General features: G+C 39.2%; 1 protein-coding gene across 1 annotated transcript; it reads left to right on the forward strand.

Annotated features, from left to right (window-relative positions):
- The first annotated feature begins 391 nt into the window (after positions 1-391).
- htr1d (5-hydroxytryptamine (serotonin) receptor 1D, G protein-coupled) lies at positions 392-23,038 on the forward strand. Its single transcript, XM_044375373.1, has 2 exons — positions 392-844; positions 20,020-23,038. The coding sequence occupies exon 2, from the start codon at positions 20,975-20,977 to the stop codon at positions 22,133-22,135; it is 1,161 nt and encodes a 386-aa protein (XP_044231308.1). The 5' UTR covers positions 392-844; positions 20,020-20,974; the 3' UTR covers positions 22,136-23,038.
- The last annotated feature ends 400 nt before the right edge of the window (positions 23,039-23,438 follow it).

The following is a 23,438-nucleotide window of genomic DNA, read 5'->3' on the forward strand; positions in this document are numbered from 1 at the left end:
AATCTTGAATTGTAAATCAATTAAACTGCACTGAAAATTAACTGATCATTTTACTGTGGGACCATAAACTGTCAGAGGCCTCTGTAGGGCTCCTGCACCCCATATGGAGAACCTCAGCTGCCCTACTGTACATACTGTAACAATAACGGGGCGGACTGTCCAAGAAATCCACAGAGTTACTTGGAAGCACTCGCCTGTGCTTGCAGATGGTAAATTCACTCACAATGTGTGGGGGGCACGGAGTAGGCTCTGCCATACAGCCGTTCCCATCAAAAACATACCAGAAACGCAGATTTGAATACAACTTGTTGACGTCTTTGTAATCTCCCTGGAGCAGAGCGGATCACATCAGCACCAGGAAGCCCCCGTGTCTCTACCTGGGGGTTTAATTGTGGCTGGAGACACGCACAACGCGCTGCGCCTTGATGCATCAAATGGAGCTCCGCTGGTGCACTTTTCACACTTTTTAGACATTCTGGTGGCTGAAATCTGGGAGTAAAAAGCTTTTATGTCGCGACGTTCAGTGAGATGTCATAAATTCGAGTCGCTCAAGTTTGCGTGACTACTGTAAATCCCAGTTTTGCGCTGTCTGCAGGACCGATCTGATTGTGTTTATATACCGACACACTATCTTTGAAGTGAGATGCGAAGCAACCTCAGCACAGAAACGTCTGCAGAAGCTGTGCGCTGTTACCCTTTCAATGTAAACAGTCTGTAATTCGTCTGCTTGTACTGGACGCGCGTAAATGAAGGACACCTTTGCCGGGATTCCCTGATTGCTTCTGTGCTCCGCTTTTACCAAAGTGAAAGCAGAAAGAAATACTACAGATGAAGAAAAAACATGGTAAGTAGTTCGGTTTTTTGTTTTTTAAATAACCTTTCTATTGATATGCGCGTGTTTGTTACCATTACGCATGGTTTGTAGAGCGCAGAACAGATGACATTAGTCGATAAAGAGTCACCTATAATCTTTGTACTTGCAAAAATTGCTTTACCAACACATATAACACAGGTAAATGCAGCTAAAAACAGCGCCGAAGAGAATCCTTTGATAATCCCATACCCAACAGATGCAAAAGAGTATGATAAGGTCACTTGTGATGACCGTTGGCACCGTTAAGTCCCGATTGGACTGTTTTAATGACACCGTAGGAGATTAAGCCGTTAAGTACTACAGACACAGTATAAAAGTCCCTTTGGGAGGCAATAACAAGAGCATCACATGGATGTAAGGTTTTTAAGACATGGAGAGAGACATGGAGAAGAAAAAATCCACATGAATAAAAAATCTGCTTGAAGCCCCGGTGTGCCAAAACTGATTTGCAGGGTGAGTAAACACCTGGAGGATGCTGGATTCAAAGGAAGCACAGTATGTTTAGAAGCTTAAAGAAAGCTCCCATTTTAGTTCATCAAGGGCATTGATTGCAGCCTCTAAGTGCAGCAGAGACCTGCCTTTTCTTGTTACCTGAAACATCTTTTACCCTACCAGAGACATTTCTATGAAAATCAAAATCTAGAGGTTACAGGGACTTTTTTCCTCCAGTGCCAACTGTTTAGACATCTGAGTTAACTGCTGTGGGGTTGCTAATGACAGGTGAGCAGTTTATAATGTGATTAAACTTGAATTCATATAAAAGGTGGCATGTGTTATAAAGTACAATACGTTTATCGGTTTCTTCAGGGAGAAGCCACTGGTCCACTGGCCACGATGCTGACATTATATTGACGGTGTTTACCTCACACACAATACAGTACAGTAATGGCATGTGCTGCAACATTCAATAATCAGATGCAGGGCGGGAGAGTGCAGTTACATACTGATATTGGTAGCAGTTCAAATAAGGCTGATATGGTTTGTGAGAGACATTACGCAAACCTGCCTATTGTGGAAATCATTGTGATTGTGATAAGTAGCTGGCGGTGGAGTTGCAAAAGTCACCACATCCTCTGTCAGCTGCTTATCTCTGACTGAATAATATCAGAAGATGCATCTCTTGCCATTAGCAGATGGTGGTAGCATTAAGATCCACCTCAGTCTTAGGAAGTTAGAAAAAAACAGATCTGTCCTATGTGTTCTCACGCTTTTTAGAAACCTACCTGCAGGCTCTCTTTGCAGAGACAGAGTGTTGCATTTTTGCTTGAAGTAGCTCACTGATGTGAGAGATATTCAGCAAAATGAAAGAGAATCACCATCATAGCACAGTATTCTGATGAAAAGTATTTTTCAGCACATAGTGTCCTTCCATTTCATTGGGAGACTCACACACACACACACACACGGGGGGGAGGGGGGTTTCCTCTCTCGCTCTCAAACTGACACTCGTTTCTCTCCTCATCCTCTCACACTCGAGAGATGCACGCACGCACTCTCGCGCTCATGCACCTCAACTATCAGGGTATGACTGAAGATGGAAGATTGAATCGAAAACCCATTAAAATGACAGAAACTCTCATTTATATGCCCTTCCCATTCCCTACTTATTATTAACTGAATTAAAAAAAAAACTGGAAACAATGACTTCTGAATGATGATATTGCTGAATATGTCATTTTATTATACAATGATGTTTTCTCTATATATCTGGTGCATGAAAGAGCAATTCACAAAGAAGACTCATTTGTAGCCCATTAAGCAAAATATAAAATGGTTTAATAATTAATGTAGGAACAGACGATTAATGCCTAATGGTTTCAGGAGTGCACTGCATGTGCATAGAAGAACAGTTCTCGCTAATAACATCTTTTTACATGTAGAGGATATAGGGGTGAAATAATTAACATGGCTCTCACTTGCCTGGAGTTATATTGTTTTTTCACCTACAGAATATTGAGCTGAATGAAATTCAGCCCCCCCGCTAGGATGTGTGTTTATAGGCTGCAAATCACTGTGATCAGTCAGGGACAAGTGATGTGATGCTGAGAGTTAGGGTGTATAAGAGTGAAGAGTGAGTGAAATATAAACAAAATCAAAACTTTCAACAAACTTTTAAGCCGACCTCAACAGATACACCTACACACATGTCCAATCATAGCTTAGCAACTGCAACAGTATACTGTTGTGTTGGGAGGGTGATGTCTTCTTTATAGCCTTTCCAAAACCAAGAATAGAAAAGCAAATGTGTCAGTGTAACCCGTCTTTTCAAGATCAGCAGACCGAAGAGACCACTCGACAACTTCTCTCAGGTTCACGGTGTTTATTTCTTGGCAAAGCTGTTAGACAGACACATGACTGTAATGGTAAAACACACAGTTTTATCACATAAACTGCATGAACCCATTTTCAAGATTTATATGAAAAAAATATATATACGAATTCTATGCAAAGGCTTTACAGTGCTCATTAAAATAGTGAACTACAACATTTCTCCTTATGGAAGGTACAAATATACCAAGCACATGAATGTGGTTGGTGGTGATGGTGAAACATACAGCTCCTGCCCCTACACATTAGAATTGGAACACAATCAACACTCTGAAGCAATCGCCATTTCACATTAGGTGTGCAATACTTCCACAGAATACTAGTGAGGCATTGCAGCTAACTGTTACACAAGCTAACAGACTTTAGCAAGCTAACTTCACTTGACCGAACAATAGAAATACAGAATGACAACTTACTGACAGTCACAAAATGTGACAAGACAATTCGTGTCATTTTGGAAAAAAATCACGGACCTGTTTTCAGTACATATCGCAGCTGAAATCGTCAGCAAGCAAAAGGGGCGAGCTGACGACTTCTGGTCACTATTACTACTACAACCTGCCACATGAGGGCACCCCAATAAAACAAGCAAAAGGATATTTTAAAGATATTAAACTATTTCCCAAGGGAATAAAAAATAAGATAACTTGCTTGCAAAATAAAAAGAACACTGAATGAATATAGAAATGAATTTTGACGAACTTCAGCAATCTATAACAACCCTGTTACAGTAGGAATAGATAAAACCGTGTGTATGCTGCAAATGTTAGCATGTCTGAGAATTTTGTAGGATTATAAATTGCGTTAAAAAAGCTCTTTTCTTGATATCTAGTGTTTCAATCTAGTATTTTCCTAGTGCGTGTAAGCCGGTTCTGGATGCTGTTATTCAGAATTCAGGCTAATATTAGCAATTCTGTCCTGCTCTTTATGTGATTTATGGGATAAGCAGCTAACAGACTGAATAAAATAAATAACTATAAAATATCTCACACTGCAATACAAAAACAAAGCATTTTATTTCCATGTCTTGTTCCATGTCTACATGGTTCATTAACCGGTGAGGATGCCAACTTTTTGTCTGGGACACGTAGCTTCTGCCTGTCTTTAACATTATATCCAGTAGGCTATGCATCCAGTCAGTTGGAAAAATTAAAAAGTCAGCCAGCAACAGTATTTTCAACCAACTCATGGAGCTAATATTAGCTTCATTAATGAGCCTGTCCTCACAAGAAAAACGACAGCATAGGTCTAAAATTCAGGCTGGTGAAAACGACCTATAGTTACATTTACACCATCTAGCAGCCATAGTAATTATGACCCAGGGAAGTGAAGGCAGTTCAGATGACGTCAATATAAGGTGAGTGGATAAGATAATTTATCCTTATTAGGAGAAAAAGGGTTGGGTGGATGGCTAGAAGTGGACTTAGCTGCAGAAGACTGCTGTTTGCTTCCCGTTTCCATGACCTTTCACTAACCCTTACTCTTATTTTTTAAGAGTGATGTGGCAGAATATTACGCTCCTTTGGGTAATTCTGGAGTGCAATACTATGGCCACTAGATGCCGTAAATGTAACTATAGATCAGTTTTTGCCAGCTGAATTTTAGAGAGAGAGAACTCCCTAAGAAGCATGTATGTAATTTAGTTACAGCGTCATTCCACATTTTTAGCATTCGTCTCTACTGGGTGTAAACCTTCTCCAAAATGTCTGTTTCAGCATCTACTACAAGACATAACACAGCAAAGACATTAAAACATTTGAGGTAATTTAAAACAGTGTTATCATGCAGACTGACTTTACTGTTTACAGTAGTCTGCAGCACATAAGTTGGCTGCGTAGCATCACAGCTGAGCAGATGGTGGGGCAGCATCTGTGAAGGAGAGTTTACCATTGAGCTGTAAAACACCCTGCTTGGATACATCTTTGTCACAACTCTTTGAAGTATCAGACGAAACTGTAATAATATGGTGATTGTTTCAGTACCAAGGAAATGTCAATATTATAGACTAATAACCAGGAGATAGTGGGAGTGCCATGAGGAATATGAGATGAACACTGACAACATGCTCATTAATTGGCCCAACTGCTGACATGAGAGAGAGAGAACTCACTAGAAGCAGCCAAACTAGATTTCCTAAACTCACTGAGAAGCTATCAGACAGTGCGACCACAGGTCTCCAATGTGTTAATATGCAACAGTAGTAATAATACACAAAGCAAATAGATAAACTTGGCAAATCATAGACAGTGTCCTCCAATGAAGCCAAGATGAAGTAAACATGCAAAGAGGTTAGTAAACTTGAGCATCAAAGGCTGAAACTGAACAGTACTGGAAGACCAAATGGAAGAAATAATCATCACATAACACCAATCATCAATGACTGATAAACCTGAAAGCATCCAGAACTATGAACCAGTAATGGTCACAGCATCAGGCGTCCAACAATGAGTCATGAACCCCATCACCAGGGCCTAACTATAATGAACCTGTAGTAGTACAGGAAAAAAGTCAAAGATATGTGAGAAGACTTTGGCAATTAGACCCTCTCATGATGTTTAACATTTTTAACCATGAACATGATCGTTCCCTGATCTTAACTACATGGTTATTATTGTAACCTATCCTTCTTACAAGTATTATTTGTGTATTGAAAGCCTGATATATCTTATTTCTCTGTGCCATAGACCTCCGTTGTTGTCCAGAAATGATTAGACACGAATCAGTGAGCCACACTGTAGCACTGGGTGACATGTTCCTTCACCACAAAGATTACAGTCACATTAGTTTGTTTAGAAATGGCTCCAAAGACTAAAAACAGCAGTCATGTTTTCAGTCTCCGGAGAATAGTTCTGAGTAAGGAACTACTGCGCATGCGCAGGGATGTGATTCCCTTTACAAAGCTTTGCTAGCTTGTTACATATCACAACCTCTTTGTACTGAAGTTCTTTGAAATCTACAATGTAGTACAAAGTCAAAAGGTTGTGATATGTAGCACAACAAGTTGACGAAGCTCTGTAAATGAAACCACATTCCCACTCGTGTAGTAATGTCTGCCTTACACAGGACTACTCTCTGGAGAATGAAAACGTGATCGCTGTTCAACTACCGTTCCCAAACTCTTTGTGGCAAAGGAACATGTTACTCAGTGCAACTGTGTTACTAAGTGACATGTTTTAATAGTTTCTGACAACAAAAGAGGTCTACATCACAGAGGAATACAATATATCAGGATTTGGATACACACACAATATTAAGTAGAATTGATTCATTGTTGTTTTGGCTCTGCACATGACATTTGTTAACAATAAGAAAAATGTAGAAAATCATCAGCCTTATCCTGTAACTAAGTAGTTATTTGAACCCAAAACCATAATCTAATCCTAACCACATTGCATTTGTGCCTAAAACCTAGCCAAACTTTAACCATAGATCATAAAGATTTATTTTGCAACAGTGATTTGCTGATAATGGCAGCAGATCATAAAATGCATCTATGTGTTGTTCTAAAGGGCCGTTACAAACAACGTGTTTTATCATTTAATTTGGAGGACTTTGGAAAATACCAAAAACAAGTGCTTTAAGTGACAATTTTGGAAGTTGATTCTATATACTGGATTGATAGTGACACAAATGCACACTTCCCCACATATGCACAGTTAACCAACCCAGTCTCCATATCATGTAATGCTTCACTTCTTTCATCAGATCCTCTTCTCACTCTTTATGCTGCTGAGTTTTCTTTTTATGCTGGAATTAAAGCAATGCAGAAAACTGATAATTGATAATTGATGTTACTATGTTGATTTTTTTGTGTCGTTGGATTATTTAATTTATTATAATTATTATTATTTATGTATGTATATATATATATATTTTTTTTTGTTTAAATGTTTGTTAACTTCCTCGTTTTGTGCCTGAGGACCCCCTTGAAATTGAAACATCTCAAGGTGTTTATCCTCTAATTAAATTTTGAAAAAACAAAAGAGACTGTATCAGTGGTAACCCCATTGGATTTACAGCCAGGATTATTCACAAGGGATTGGACTCAGTGTGAGAATGCAGTCTTCTCTCACAAATGCCTCTGTCAGTCTCTACTCTCTCTGTTCATCACCATTTTCTAAACCATTGTTTCAGCAGAGGGTACAATCCATCATGCTGCCCTGTCTCTGGGAAATGTTAATCATGCTTTGTTTTTATTCCAGGTGTTTTTATTCCAAGTTTGTTGTCTCCTTCCTATTCCTCAATTTTGCTTCTTCCTGATCTTTTCCCATTTCTTTCTGCACTTTACTCCCTTCTTTCTCCTTTTCTCAAAGTCTCATTTTTTTTCATCGTTGTTTCCCTCCACATCTCTGGCTAATCTAAGGGCTACCCTTATAATTAGAGCTGAAACCTAAAATTGGGCCCTCCAGATGAAAGTCATAATTATAGATCATGACAATTTGTCACTTACCATGAAAATGACAGCAGGGGTCATGTCAGAATCCATATAAGCCTGTACTCCGTACTCTCACAGCAGTTGCTCTGCTGCTCAGGCCATTAGTGGTCAATGTTTCAAGATTGACTACTTGTTGAAAGATGCCTGATTCCATTACTTGAAGCCAGTTGAAGGAGGTAGCTGTCTCACATTATCCAAGAGTTTGTAATTTGCTGACTGAAAGCTTGTGGAGAGACACACTGAAAGGGTGGAAAATACCTTAACCTGTAGAGAACAATAAAGGGTTTTTAAAGTGTCTTTATTGTAAAACCCCCTTGAATTTGTAATGCTGCTTGAGACATGAAACACTATCAACAATATGAGGCAGAACAGAAAAGTAATACTGTTACAGCAGCTTAACTATTATCTTTAAAAGGCCTTATTTCTATCTACAAAAGGCATATAGTCAGACATATAATCCAAGAGTAAATTAGAGGACAATATGTGAACAATATGTGGCAATTACGGTCCAATGTAAGCCAGTTAGTGCACTTGTGCAAATGTTAAGATCTGTGAAAAAGGTTTGGAACAAAACCGATACGTGATGTCAAATTAAGCTGTAAAGAGGACGAAGACATAAAGTAAAGCTGTAAAGAGGACGTACAGGTTAACAAAAAGATATCGACATTATGCCGTCATGATGTTTTAGCGAAATCCAAAGGATTTTTAAAGGTTGCTTGATGCTTGGGTCGACCTTGGTGTTCAAATGTGTGCACTCTTCTGTGAATACCTCAACACTTGAGCCTCGTTGTACTATATCTTATTCTTAATTGTATTTCTTATGCACTTGTCTGTTTCTGGTCATTTCTTTAATTAAAAAAACAAATAAACTTCTGTCTAGTGCTCTTTCTTATTGCACTTGTGCCTGGTCAGCTACTTGAGAATTAGTACCACAGCTCTTTTGAGTCACTGTTCTCTAACACTCTGCACATAAAACTTAGGTTTCAAAGACTCCAGTATCTGTCCCAAAGTTAGATACCCGACAAAACTCTGAATATTAACCTCCACTGTCAAATAGCTCAGTATGTTAATTGACAGCCCCCTCTATCTGTCTGAAACCAGATTCTAATTTTGTTCAACATTTCTTCCAATTCAGAGTCAAGATGTCAGAGCTGCTGTTCTTTTTACTTATAAATGGGCTTGCATGCAATTTCTTTGATGCTCTGCAAGGCTTAATTGACAATAAAATCAATACACCACCATGTCCGTGAAAGTTACAGCTGTTGGTGTGGTGCTCACCAGACAGGTTTTTTTTTGCCTTCTTTTCAAAAATATCAACTAGTTTTGATAAACATTACATTTTTCATTAAGCCAGAGTTGTCACAGTCTTACTTTTTAAAGAAATCAACGACGTTGATCCTCCTCCCAATTATTGTATTATAAACAGTTTTGAACATATTTTATCTCAGGAAGAAGGGAAGATGTAAATTATTTGTTTAGCACCTTTCAAACACAGAGGCAAAGAAAGTGCTTTACATACAGCATTAGATTTAAAATCCTAATAAAGAAAAGAAATAGACAAGTAGTGTGGTTTCAGTGCAATTATAAAGAGCACAACATTTAATAAATGAAATGAAAATAGAGAAAAGCACATAAAATAAATGGTGGTCCAAACAGTTGACTTAGTCCATCATACATCTTTTAGGCTACTGGTACTGGTACTCCTTAAAAAATAGTGATTGATCTGTTTATCCTTAATAACTATCTCTAAATTTTGCATTTTATATGAAAAATCGAGTACTTATCATCCAGCTGATATTGCTTTTTAACATTTCTGAACATTTAATGTCTAGTTTTAGAGCTTTACATAGCACACAGAAAACCACTTTTTAAAGTAACTAAAGACCTTCTGATGTCAGTAAGTGCTGGCTGATTGTTTTATGTCAATACTTAGACTATACTCCAATTTTAATTGAATGCCTTAAGCACTGGGGAGTATTACTGTCTCTGTGAAAAATGCTCTACTCTGGATCATCGTTACTTGGATAACAATCTCTCTCTGCTGGCAGCTCATCCTCCTGACAACATGCACAGCTGTAGGGCTCAATTTGACATCCAGTTTCATTGTACACGCTATCCCTCAGCTTTATGAATCTTATGCTTAATATTTCATTTTACTGCCATGTTGATAAATTCTTTCTATTTCTCTGGTTGAAGCCCGATGGTGCAATCACTACTGTGACTGTATACATTTGGCTGAATACAGGGGCGGACTGGGACTAAAAAATGGCCCTGGACTTCTTTACCCAGACCAGCCCACCACAACCAGCCCGCGGACACTCCATCCTCTGCGGAGGAGGATGTGGGCTGGTGCATAATCAAGAGGGCCAACGACTCATCTCTCTCACTCTTGTTTTTGTATAATGGGCTGTTCAAGCGGCCAACAGAGCGACTGGCCCTTTGGGATTTCTTCTGGTGCTCCTGATGGCCAGTCCGACTATGACTGAACATAAAGTCTGACTTCTGAGGATCAGGAGGGTAGACTTAACTAAAATCCCAGGCAAACTTGAGAAAGCTTTTTTATTAAAGGGCCTGCACAGCCATTGTCCACCCAAATAATACAGACTTATAAACACATGCCAGTAAACATTGAGCTGTTGCATGACTATTGTTTGAATATCCCTTAAAGACGTCCCTAAATGATTCAAAAATAGTTACAAAATGAAAGTTGTGCTGACATCCAGGATGTTACCCGGCCGTCAGATGGCTGCTCTCCTTGGGCGTTCCAGCAACGTTGAAACATGTCGTTACCATCATCATACCATCACTGGCCTATTTAGCTATTCTGCTAAGGTTTATGTACACAGTGTGCATTCTACAGCTTTATACATCCTATATGTCTATATTAACAACTTACTATGCTCTACTTTCTAAAATGGTTTAACTGATGTCTTAGTCTGACCCGGACATCTGTTATACATTTTAACTATGTCACTTTCAAGATAATATGTTATTTTTAAAAAATATATTATTACAGATTAAGTATCTTAAAACAATACATATGCAATAATTTTTACAGAAACACACTGTATATATATATATATATATAAATATATATATATATATATATATATATATATATATACATACTGATCTAATGGCCACTAGAGGTACTGCAGCTGAACTGTGTTTAGTATTCAGCTGTGGTTGTTTCTTACTGTATTCACTCCTCTGTTGCCTTGATTTATTCATTTTTATTCCCTGTCTGGTATATTCCATATGGTATGTGTGTAGCTGCTATGTAAAACAGTTTGTACATTGTTATTTTTAGACATGTGCTATCTTTATTCCTCTTTACATTCTTTGTATCATCAGTTTTTCATGTTGCTCTCGAGTGCTCCCGTCAAACATCCTCTATTGTCTCCTGGATGGATCGTTGTTTCCCAACCTCTGGATGAATCACTGCCCCTGCACTTTTATGACTCATACACACACTTGAACATGGAAGACAAAGATTAAAGCCCTCTTGTTTTGTCCTCATATGTTGATATGAAATCCAACTGCTGAGCCTCCTCACCCACACATCAGATTTACATGTATTGATATTGTTGTTCTAAACCAAACTAAATCCTTCCTACTGTCCCGAACACGGCATCCAGAGCTTGTTTGTTCTTTTGTCTTTTGATAAGATTGATAACATTTTGACAAAACTTAGTTAAGAGGGCAAGCTTATTTTATGTAACATAATTATATATAAATGTTTGTTATTCTACTGTGATGCACATGAAACTACAATTGTACACTTAAGTCTGTAACCGGTAATGACCGGTGACAGCAACCTCATTTGCAGAGTTAATGTGGGTTGAATGCAGGTTCAGTAGAGCCTCTAACTGAACATGTGATATACTGTAAGAGAGGGGTATTAGATATATATACTCTGACCATTTTATCAAGGCAAATTCTAATGCAAGGTAATTACACTAGTAGGTCAGAGCTTGTATTTGTCATCTTTGAAGTTATAATCCTTACAATTTCCATCATATAAGACCCAATTTTTGCCTCTCTGTGTCAGTGGTGAGTCCATTTCTTGTGCTGGGTTCACAGGAATGGTGAACTATTCCATTTATAACAAATTTCACAAGTTGCTTGTGTTCTTCTATTGTATTTCTGACAGGGTAGCCGCTCAAAGCACATTTCCTGCCCCCGGTAATTGATTATATCAAATGTGACTCATAGACTTTTTTAATAAGGTTGTTTTCAAACCTATACTGTAGTTTGTTTGCTCTGGTCAGGAATCAGTGGATCATTGGATGAGTTGGTAAACGTTTCCCAGTGGTTCAGTTTCTTTTCACACAGAAAAAATTTAAGCAAACCAAAATGCATCACTAAAAACCACGTGAGAATGTTCACTTCACTCACAGGTTAGTTGTGTCTGATGCAGGAGCAAGAACATAAACTCAGGAAGAAGGTCCTCTGGCCAAATTTTCTTGCCTCTGATTCAAGTGAGGTGTTGCAAATTTACATGTACATACTTGTCCACTATTTTTCAGTATTCATGGTTACTGTAATGTACAATTTGTGCCAAGTACACAAACGTCTTTGTTTGTGTGTAGCATAAATGGTTTTAACTCTAGTCGGGACAGACAGAGAATTTATATAAATCACATTATTAGCAGTATACTGTGGGAGACAGACTTGACACCGTGAGCACACCAGACACAGCAGATCACACAGGGCTGTTCTAGTCTGTCTCCAATCTGCATCACAAATCCCTGCAGACTGAATGTTCTCACAAACCTTCACTCGGTGTCTTCATAAGTAAATTCTTGGTTGGCAGGAGAGCAGCAACTTCTGTATGACTGTCTCCTTTCTAGTAGATATCCAAAAAGAGGTGGCTAAAATATTAAGTTTGTGTGACTTCATTGATAATCATTAATTAAGAATTAATTCCTGGAGGATTACAAACAACATTTTAGGACATAGTTTTACTCTTACTTTAGTTTTACTACTTTTTGTCAGGAGAGAACAGTGCGTACTCAGTAGAAATGGCTTGCTGAGACTCGGATTTGGTTGAGCGATAAAACAGCCTGTCTGTGAAGCCGACATAAAGGGAAAGAAAGTTTTTAGGCATTGATATATTTGCAAGGAATTTGGTTTGTTAAAGTTGAGGTTTGAGTTGGACATTGAATTATTCTATATGGAAAATGGCAGAAATGGTATTGTACTGAGGTGAAAACAGCGCAACTGGTTGATTTTGTGTTAGCTCCTGTATGTGATCCTGCACAGGATCAACCACACATTTCTGGAGGGACTACCTAAATATTTATTCTTTGTATGTTTTTTTGACACATAGTACATCTTTTAATCGCAAGCTCTATGATCGCACCAGATTTAAACCAGATCCCCATTTATCCTGTCTGCTTCTCTCTGTCTCTCCTCTCACCCTAACACATACACACAGCTGGCTGTGACAGATAATCTCTGCATCAGCTCATCCCAAGCCCACTCCCAATGAAGGGCCTCTCAGGTGTCCTAGATATGCACTGGACATGTTCTACTTTCTAAGGGTCATGTACATAAAGTGGGGAGTATATTACCGTGGAGTGGTGTAAAAACATTGGTTGGAAGGTTGTCTCTGCAGTAGGAGGCTTTGATGCATTGATGGAGTTTATTTTCGGCAGAAAGGGATACAGGAAAAGAGATGTCAGAGGGTGCATTTGAACCAGTTTTAACATGATAATCATGCTGGCATTCAGTAAGTGTTGATGTCTATGTAACCTGTTAAAACTATAACAATTTTGGTGCCTGTGATTACCAGAAACATGGGGAGTTTTCTGCTAAGAGGCTAAATTGTCCAGTTTTCAGCAATCTGTTCCCTTTCCTATCCGCTTACAGAGGAGCAGAGATTATCCATCCCAGCCCCTATAATGAGTCCTGATGACTGCAATTGCATACGTTACAGGAATCAGTCACCATAAATCAACACGAACCAGTGAAGCCCCTTCAGTGGCCTCCAGTGTCTGGTCCTGTGAGAGTGAATTGTTTGGTGCTCTGTTTTTCCATGCTTGCATTTGCGTGTGCGTGTAGGTGGATGGTTGGAGGGTGGTGCGGACGGTTCATGCATGTGTGATTGTACATGTGCATGCTCATGTGTAAGCCCACACAGCCTGAGAAAAACACCTACTCTCCACGCTCCCAGGCACCTGCAAACAGCAGAAATGTGATAAACCCTGGAGCCCTTTGTAAATATTTGGTTTTCCCTGAATGCTGGCATGACAATATACAATTCACATACACCAGCCATTCATGAAATGTGTTTCCATTATCCTTCATTTCCCATACTGCTATTGGCTATCATGGGTGATCATAGACACTATCCTCTTATATGTTTGTTTTGATTGCATGAACTTTAACCTTTAGGCTGTACTTTGACAGACAAGTGCTGAAGTCGTGTTGACGGTTTAAACATTCACACTAATCTATATTTTATAGTTTCACTCTCCCACACACAAAGCAATCTATAATTCAGTATTTTAAAGGCGCTAAGCAAACCGCATTGTAAAATTTTATTTCTGCTGCTAAATCAAACAACAGCATCCTGGACTGCATACTTATACTTATCCTGGACTGTTAAAGGGGGACCTTAAAGAGACAGGAATGAAAGCGGCCTGTTTCAGACAGAGGCTGAACTGAGCGGCTGCATAAAGAGCCAGTATAATATAAATCAGGATTTTTTTTTAAATTATAAAACATGCAAAGATATTCCAGTAGAGCCCCAGAATATAAATATAGACCAAGAAATGAAAATGAGCCAAAGCCTTTTCACCTACTTTTACCAATTGAACGATAATTATTGTTGTACACTCTATGTTTAAAGCTGAACTGATTACAAAACAGTTAAAAACATTGTTCTCTGTAAAGCTGTGATGGCTTTAACATATCTCCTGACCCCCACTTTATCTCAACATCCATTTACCCCACCATCAATCCCCAACCTCTTTCTCCATTGATGAGAACTCCTCCACACCCACACGCAGTACATTCTTGCTCACCTACTGTTTAGAGCACGCTTGAGTAAACGCCAGACATTAGCTGACAGAGGAGGCAGCAATTGCTCTACCTCATCTGAGCTAAATCAATTTGCCTCTCTCCAGCGGGGTCATGCAGTGTTTGCAGGCCTGGTGGGTTCAGAGGGTATTACTGTTTCACCCAGACCAGTGGTGTACTGGGAAAGAAATTCAGCCCTGGACTTATCCACGTGGCACATGCTTACCCTGCATGACAGACACACACAGGGAGGGCTGGTAAAGAGACAGACAGGGGCAATAAAAATGTTATGGATTTTTTGACGGTCCACTGGCCCACCAATGCGGCGGCCCACCGGGATTTTTCCCAGTATGCCCGATGGCCAGTACACCACTGACCCCGACCAATAGACTGCTGCACACACTGCAGCATCTGCTTGGGTTTGGCCCAAGCCTGAGAGGGATGAATTGGATTTGTTATGAATGGGGTATGACGCAATGGGGCCGATTGTGATATTGTATAGGGCTCCAGTTCTGGTCGTCATCAGACCCACCTCAAAAAACATTTAAAATGTGCTTGGTATACCCCACTTCTTTCCATTTATTCCCTGCTTTTGCAGAAGCTGAATGCACCTCTCACCTCACTGGAGTTGAGCAGTGCCTCTTTGTATTAGATCTTCAATTTCAAAGCCAGATGTAGGAGCTAATATATTTTACACAAACAGTATTCGGCTCAATTTAAGCAAGGCCTGTTCTTGATTGAAAAATCTTTTCCTCTCATCCATTCATTATGAACCTCATTATCTCATTGTACTGTAAACCAGACCCTTAGGAGATAAGCATTGTCCTCAACTTGTTTGATGTGTAAACAGATAAGCTTTTGAGCCATTTATCAAACATGCTACTGTAGGTGCAAGTAGGAAATTATATGTACCGGACCCATATTACAGTGTAGCAGCTTGGAACAGGGATGAATGAATGAATAACTCGAAGTTGTCCATAACAATCTCCTTACTCTGTTCACTGTGGGGTGCATTTGATATTACAAAACTCAAACTGAGCATTATTACCAGGCACTCAGTGTGCTTATCAGTCTCGTCTCCACTGATGCAATGGAGTGTGATTTTAAAGTAGTCATGTTGTGTAATGGTTCTTCACCCATCACTAGTTACTGCTAACTGCACTTCTTTTATTTGTGATGTTTTCTTCTTTGCATCCGCAGAGCACTTGAAAAAAATATTCATAACTAGAACAATCTTTTAAAACAGGACTGTTGTAACAGATTAAAAGTTGAATTCATGAGCAATAAAATGCACCCTTGCTCATTTTAACACATTCAGGGCTTTTGCTGCTACAACCTTACTTGGTGTGATATGACTAGTAGCTTATGGTGGCTAATGTTAACTTACTTAGAAAGATACTGCTGTGTTGACATTGCTCATAAGTCTGCTGACTTCTTGACTCTTGTCCTCTTGTTCTAGTGTTACACTTCATTTTACTGTTTACCGTTATTTACCATTAATTGTCACTTGCGGCTACAGTGGCTGTTAATCAGGAAAAGTGACATACCGGTATTAACGCATTAAGTTCTTTCTTATGTTCAGGACAGTAAAGTACAAAAGATTCAAACACCAAAATGAAACAGTGTTATTTACTATGGATTAATGTGATTGGCTGAATATGGTTAAAAAAATTTATATATTTTGACCTATTTTGACATATATTTTTAAATATGGAGCAGGGAAGATTGGGCAACAGCTACATTATGTTGTTAGGTTATGTTACATTATGTTAGTTTTCTGCATTTTGATGAGGTAAATTTCCTGGACCACTCCACACTGATGGACACAGAGTATATACAGAATGTAAACGGATGTCATTATTGCTACAGTCCAAGCACAAATAAATAAACCAATGAATGAAAATAAAGTTGACATTTAAAACTGGTTACTGTTCAGGCACTTACAGTAATAATCCTAGACACTGTAATTGATAAACAGTAATCATAACTGCTTGTCACTGTTCCACCATTTCAACATACAGGACTCAAATCTGAAACAGACACACAAGTCTTGATTCTTGATCACAAACCTCCTTTGCTTTTAAACTGTAGTCAAGGCGTTTGACCCAGTTTTTAAATATTATTATAACTCATAAATGCTGCAGTGCAGATCAGCAGGGTTCAGACAGTCCAGGATTTGTGTGTTTGTGAGACTGTGTGGATGCCAAGCATGTGATTGCCTGGGCAGGTAGGATGTGTACTCTCTGCCCTTTTCTTTGCTGTTATGCGCAGGTCTTTGATGGAGGCCAGCCAGCAGCCTGCCACCCTCTCAGCTGTTTGAATGTCATGGCACAGGCATGTTTTGAGCAGGAAAAAGCAGGGCCAAAACAGATGCCTATATACTGTATGATGTGAGGAAGCTTTAAATGAATGGTTTACACATCTGATGCTTGGGATCTTATGTTCTGTTGGTTTTTATTTACTCTCGTGATACCAGACAATCAGAGATCTGTACCAACTGAAGTGTAGGATTTCTAAATGCACGGTAGTTGCTTGAACAGTGGCAAGAACAGCCTCTAACAAACCTATGCTTTACCGGAAATTATGCTCTACCCACATTCTCCTCTGTAGTGAATGTATGAAGGGCTGCCCTAAAGACTTTGGATATTTTTTTTTTTTTTTAATTCTCTTGTTGTTTCCATCCAATGTTAACAACAAAACCAGGGAGATTGTCCTCAGTCTCTATGAGCAAAGCATTTAGAGACTGACCTGTGAGTTTAGTTTTTATTAGATAGTTAAAAGCACGTCAGCTGCATTAAAGGTGTGTTTGTCCCTAATCTGCAGTACTCTGGGTTTGGAGTTATACAGGAGACCTGCAATTCAGTATATATATAATCATTTGTGGGGTTTTTTTATGTACAAACAGTTTATAAGACATGGAAAGCTGCAGCTTCTGACCTCTGAGTTAGTGCCTCAAGATTCGAAAATGAAGACTCTGAGATATTAAAAATATATTTAATGTTTATTTCAGCTTGGTTACCTAACCTGTCTCATCCCTATCCATGTTTCAGCCTTGTCCATTACTGTAATTTGTAACCCTGACAAAAGCAAACAAACACTGAAACATTAGGTCTCCACCTTCAAGTGAACATTTTCTATTCCTCTAATGTTTACAGTCTACCATTTGATGTAAATGTAATTGATGAAATTGAAATTGAAATTGATCTCTGAGAGACTGTTTATAGGTGTAAATAAAGGGGGTGATAAGAGTTTTTTCTTATCACACTAATATGAATTTGTTTTGCTGTTCGGCAAAAGCAGATAGAGCAGACTTGGAAACTGGGGATTAGAGTCAAAACACAACTGAACTGTGAGCATATTGGCATGCTGACTTTAGATTGATTTAGTTCAATGCCTCACATATCACTATATCACTAACTATACACTTGTAAACAAATCATATCCCCTACAGTATATCTTATTTTACTGAGAGTACTCATTCATTCATGCTCCCCAAAATATGTTTTTTGTTTTCTCCAAGTAATTTAATCAGTGAATGAAAGTCATTTTTCATGGGAACACATGGACGTTTTCCTTCAGGGATTCTTTGAAATCATCACCACTGAGCGCACACACTGCACATAAAGAACATTGAAGGCTCCAAACAGAACAATACTGAGTGTGGTTTATAAAAATGTTCACGTACACCTGAGTGTCTGCAGATGAATACACTCAACAGACGAGGGTCTTTTCGTCTACAATTGAATATGCCAATTTGTTGTCATAGCTGAAGCACAATAATCCCTCTCAAGAGTCTAGCTGCCAATCAACACTTCAGTTAATTGAGGTGATTTACAGACTTGTATCATGAACGAACTTGCACTCAGAAATCAATCTTCACACCCGTACCAGCAGAAGGATATGTGAAGTGTGAAAAAGCAAACATTACACACACTACTGTGGCAAATACCGCTGCTTGTTTTTCAGCAGCTTTGTTCCGTAATATTCCAACAGCAGTTCATAGCTTGTTGATGTGCAAAAATACAAAATATCCTGATGAAAATAATTAACAACTCTAAAAACCCTGTTCCAATAACCAAACCTTGTTCACTTCTTTCCCTCATCTGTTCCTATTTTAAATTATACAAAATCTATTCTCTGCGCACACTTGGGCTTTTGAAAGGTACAAATGAAGACTTTACAGTGCACATGTACATCACATGTTAAAAGTAAATTAAAATATATATATATAATATATATATATATATATATATATATATATATATATATATATATATATATATATATATATATAAACAAACTGTGATAAGATGACAAATGCAAACAGCAGATTGAACAGACAAAACACATGGAGACCTCCTCATCCTCACTGGGACATTATACCACATTTTCAAGTCAAGTCAAGTCAATTTATTTATTTATATAGAGCAGGTCTAGACCGTACTCTTTAATTCCACATTTCAGTTTCTACCTCTTTCATTGTATTTGAAAAGTCAGCTTGCTGCCTCTGTCAAAATGTTCTGTCACTTTCACCTGGAGGCAACATGGCCAGTTTCTCTTTCCAATTTCCAAGCACCATTAACAGTAATGTGAAGCAAGTACAGTTTCATTGTAGTGTATGTCACAAGAAAAAAAGTATTTTCATGAGAATAAAAGAGATGTGAAAGCCTATTGTACAATTACTTTATTAGATGACGGCAGTAGAATGCTTGACATGAAATGAGGGGAGTTAAAGAAACCCCAACTGGTGTCTTTGTGATTACGTGGTCAGCATCGTAGACCACTTGGCGACTCAGGACAAATGTACAAAATTGTACATTTTTAGTGAACTATTTTTATAGGAAAAGCTGCTAAAATTAACTGCCAGCAGATGGTTCTGGAGTTTAAAGAGTTGCAATGGCACAAAATGTAAATTTCTACCACAATCATCTGAAAGAATATCATTAGTAATTTTGGCTTTTATGCTGAGGATTTACATAAGATACCTCTATAGCACCGGTGTCGTGATTAGTTTCTTGTAGTGTGAATAGCAAGGTAATGTTGTGGCAGAAGGTTAAGTCCATGTTTCAAGTAATAATGTCCCATTTACAGGTCAAGGTTGAGTCAGGTTCAGGTTCAGGTTCAGGTTCAGGTCAGGTACAGGGTGGTCATGTGCATTTACTGCCCTTAATGTGTGTGTGTGTGTGTGTGTGTGTGTGTGTGTGTGTCTGTGTGTGTGTGTGTGTGTGTGTGTGTGTGTGTGTGTCTGTGTGTGTGTGTGCGTGTGCGTGTGTGTGTGTGTGCGTGTGTGTGTGCACACGCACACGTATGATAGAGTTGAATATAACTATTTTCCCTTTCTATCTTTCTCAACTAGGATGAACATGCTGCAGAGGAAGCTGCATGGACAAAACCTTGACTTGTTATCTACATATATGGACACCGCAGCTGAATGTTTACCTGACAGACAAAGCTGTGAAGAGGAAAAACGAATAAACAAGTATTTAACAGCAGGAACCTGAATGCTTTGCTGATGATTTCCATATTATAAAACTGCCAAAAACTAGATGGATACTGAACATTTATCTTCAAGCACACTGGATGAATAGAATCTTTCCTTGTCTGCTGTTGACGTGGATCGTGTAACTGTAATGTTCTGGCTTTCCAATATCATCCAAAACACGAGGCACAGCCAAGTTACAGTACAAATCTCAATTCAGAAGGCTTCACACGGACTTCAGAATAGATAATAGCGCGATAACAAGCAAACCTGTGTATCTGTCGTCATCATCTTCCTACATGCAGCTCCGCGCTTGGCTTTATTGAAAAGGAGGAGCCCATTAAAGCATTTGATAGATAGGAAGTCTTGGTCTGAAGGTGTTGTTGCTGGCTGGCTGCTGGTTGGAGATGAGATAAGAGCACTGGGAAGAGAGAGAAGAGGTGCCAGTGTGACAAGAGCTAAATACAAATTAGGATTTGTCTCTCTTGCAGCTTCACCAGCGAGGCGAATCAATATTAGAGAACTGAAATGGACAAATTAATCAGCTTCTGTAACAGTAACATTAGTTGTGAACCTGAAATGATGAAATTAGATGTTTTCTAGAGGTTAATATGACAACATATCACAATACAAGGGATGGGAAATGAAGGGAAATATTGTCTCAGCTACTGAAAGCGGGATAAGAGACAACCTTTTCTACACCAACAGTGCCACACCACAGTGCAGCCTTCCTCAGTGCCATGCATGAACTGATCCGTGAACAATTTTAGATAGCAGTGATGAGGCTGGTCTAAACCTTGTACAAACGTGGGTCGAGAGGAGCAGAAGCAAGATGGAACTGGATAACAGCTCGCTGGACTACTTCACCAGCAACATCACAGAGATTCCTAATACCACTACAACTCCACCCTGGAGTAAGGCCACGCTGCTTGGCCTCCAGATCTTCCTGTCTGCACTGCTGGCTATTGTCACCCTGGCTACTGTGCTGTCAAACGCCTTTGTCATCGCCACCATCTTTCTGACCAGGAAGCTCCACACACCTGCCAACTTCCTGATCGGCTCGCTTGCTGTCACAGACCTGTTGGTGTCTATTTTAGTCATGCCGATTAGCATAGTGTACACTGTGAGCAAGACGTGGTCACTGGGGCAGATTGTGTGTGACATCTGGCTGTCGTCTGACATCACTTTCTGCACGGCCTCCATCTTACACCTGTGTGTGATTGCATTAGACCGCTACTGGGCCATCACAGACGCGTTGGAGTACTCGAAACGCCGCACCATGCGGCGGGCGGCGATCATGGTTGGGGTGGTGTGGGTGATCTCTATATCGATTTCCATGCCTCCACTTTTCTGGCGGCAGGCCAAAGCCCACGAGGAGCTGACAGAGTGCATGGTGAATACAGATCAGATCTCTTATACCCTATACTCAACCTTTGGCGCCTTTTATGTTCCCACAGTGCTTCTCATCATCCTCTACGGACGGATCTATGTTGCCGCTCGCTCCCGCATCTTTAAGACACCATCATCCTCTGGGAAACGTTTCACCACAGCCCAGCTCATCCAGACCTCTGCAGGCTCGTCTCTCTGTTCTCTTAATTCCGCCTCTAACCAGGAAGCGCACCTACACTCTGGCACAGGGAATGCGGGAATTGGAGGAGGAGGAGGCGGATCACCTCTGTTCATGAACAGTGTGAAAGTGAAGCTGGCAGACAGCATGATGGAGAGGAAACGTCTGTGTGCAGCTCGGGAAAGGAAAGCGACCAAGACGTTGGGCATCATCCTGGGCGCATTCATCATCTGTTGGCTCCCATTCTTTGTCGGCACTCTTGTCATGGCCATATGTAAAGAGTGCTGGTTTGATCCAGTGCTTTTTGATATCTTTACCTGGCTGGGATACCTGAACTCCCTCATCAATCCCATAATCTACACTGCATTCAATGATGAGTTCAAGCAGGCTTTCCAAAAACTCATCAAATTCAGAAGGTTCTCCTGAAAACCTCACAGTGATTATAAAAAAAAGACCTCTGCTGGAAAACAGGAAGCGAAAAATACAAAGAAAAAATGAGATAATGGGAAATTATAATGACAAATATACTGTATGCGTAAATGTTCCATCTTGTGAACATATGTAATGTGTTTTTAAACTTTTTTTTACATTGAACAGCTCCGTGCCATAGCTCATTAGATACCTACAGTATATCCATCATATATATGCATGCTAAAAAAAAAGAGAAAATCCTTAGCCCCAAGAATTATTGAACTCTACGTCATGTCACAGGGACATTGTCATTATTTCTTGGACAAAAGCAAAGATTTAAAACAGACTGTATGAAAAGAGTAAACTCAGAGTGGACTGGATTAAATGCAGTGGAAATGAAAAGCCATGAAATGTATGTTGTCTTAATCTCTGTGTCATGCTGTATGCTGCTGCTCCCATATGTTTCTGTGGTACAGTAAAGTACTTAGAAAGACTACGAACTCTAGAGATTCAGTAAAACTGTCTCCATATATGCAATTATACTTGAAAGTGGTGTGTGTGTCTGTTTGAGTGTGTGTAAAGGTAGTTACTTTATTGTAATATATGCGTGTTTGGGGTAGGGAGGATTGTCAAGTGTTTGACATTTATATAAGCTATTCCCTAGTGAGGCTCGTCTCGTCATTACAGAGACTGAAATGGAAACAGCATCTCCCACATTGCCTCTGAATAATAAGTAACACCCATGCCATAGCAACAAATAAGTCCTTCCAAAAAATGTTGAAATGATATGCTCAAGAAAAAAGGAGTCTTGGTTAATGAGAGCAAATTGAGAATAATTAATTTCGATGGATTTATTTATTCATTTGCTTTAATGTCTAGCTTGTTTTTCCTTTATGCAAAAAAGGGGTCACTGGCAGATGCTACATATTTGCAGGAATTCTCTGATGATGTTATGACATGACAAAGATGTTGCCAATGTCAGTGTGTTTTAACAGTGTCTTCATAACATGTAAAACCTTAAACTCCTGTCTGACATTTTATTCCTCTATTGATATGCCTATTCCTGACAACCACGGGTTTACATGAAGCAAAAATGCACCAATGAGGGTTGAACTCACAAAATTGAAGTTAAAAAGTTAAAGTATAAACTGATATATTTGCTCTGACCATTAAAATATATGTAGTGAAGCAATAATTAAGCTGAAAATGTGCTCTTACAATCAATCTTGATTTGATGAAGATGAGATAGTGACCAACAAGTTTAAAAAGTTAGGTTTTGTAGGATAAATTTGTACTATCAGCCAGTTAACAAAAGCTC

The sequence above is a fragment of the Thunnus albacares genome, chromosome 15, assembly GCF_914725855.1.
Source record: "Thunnus albacares chromosome 15, fThuAlb1.1, whole genome shotgun sequence".
NCBI lineage: Eukaryota > Metazoa > Chordata > Actinopteri > Scombriformes > Scombridae > Thunnus > Thunnus albacares.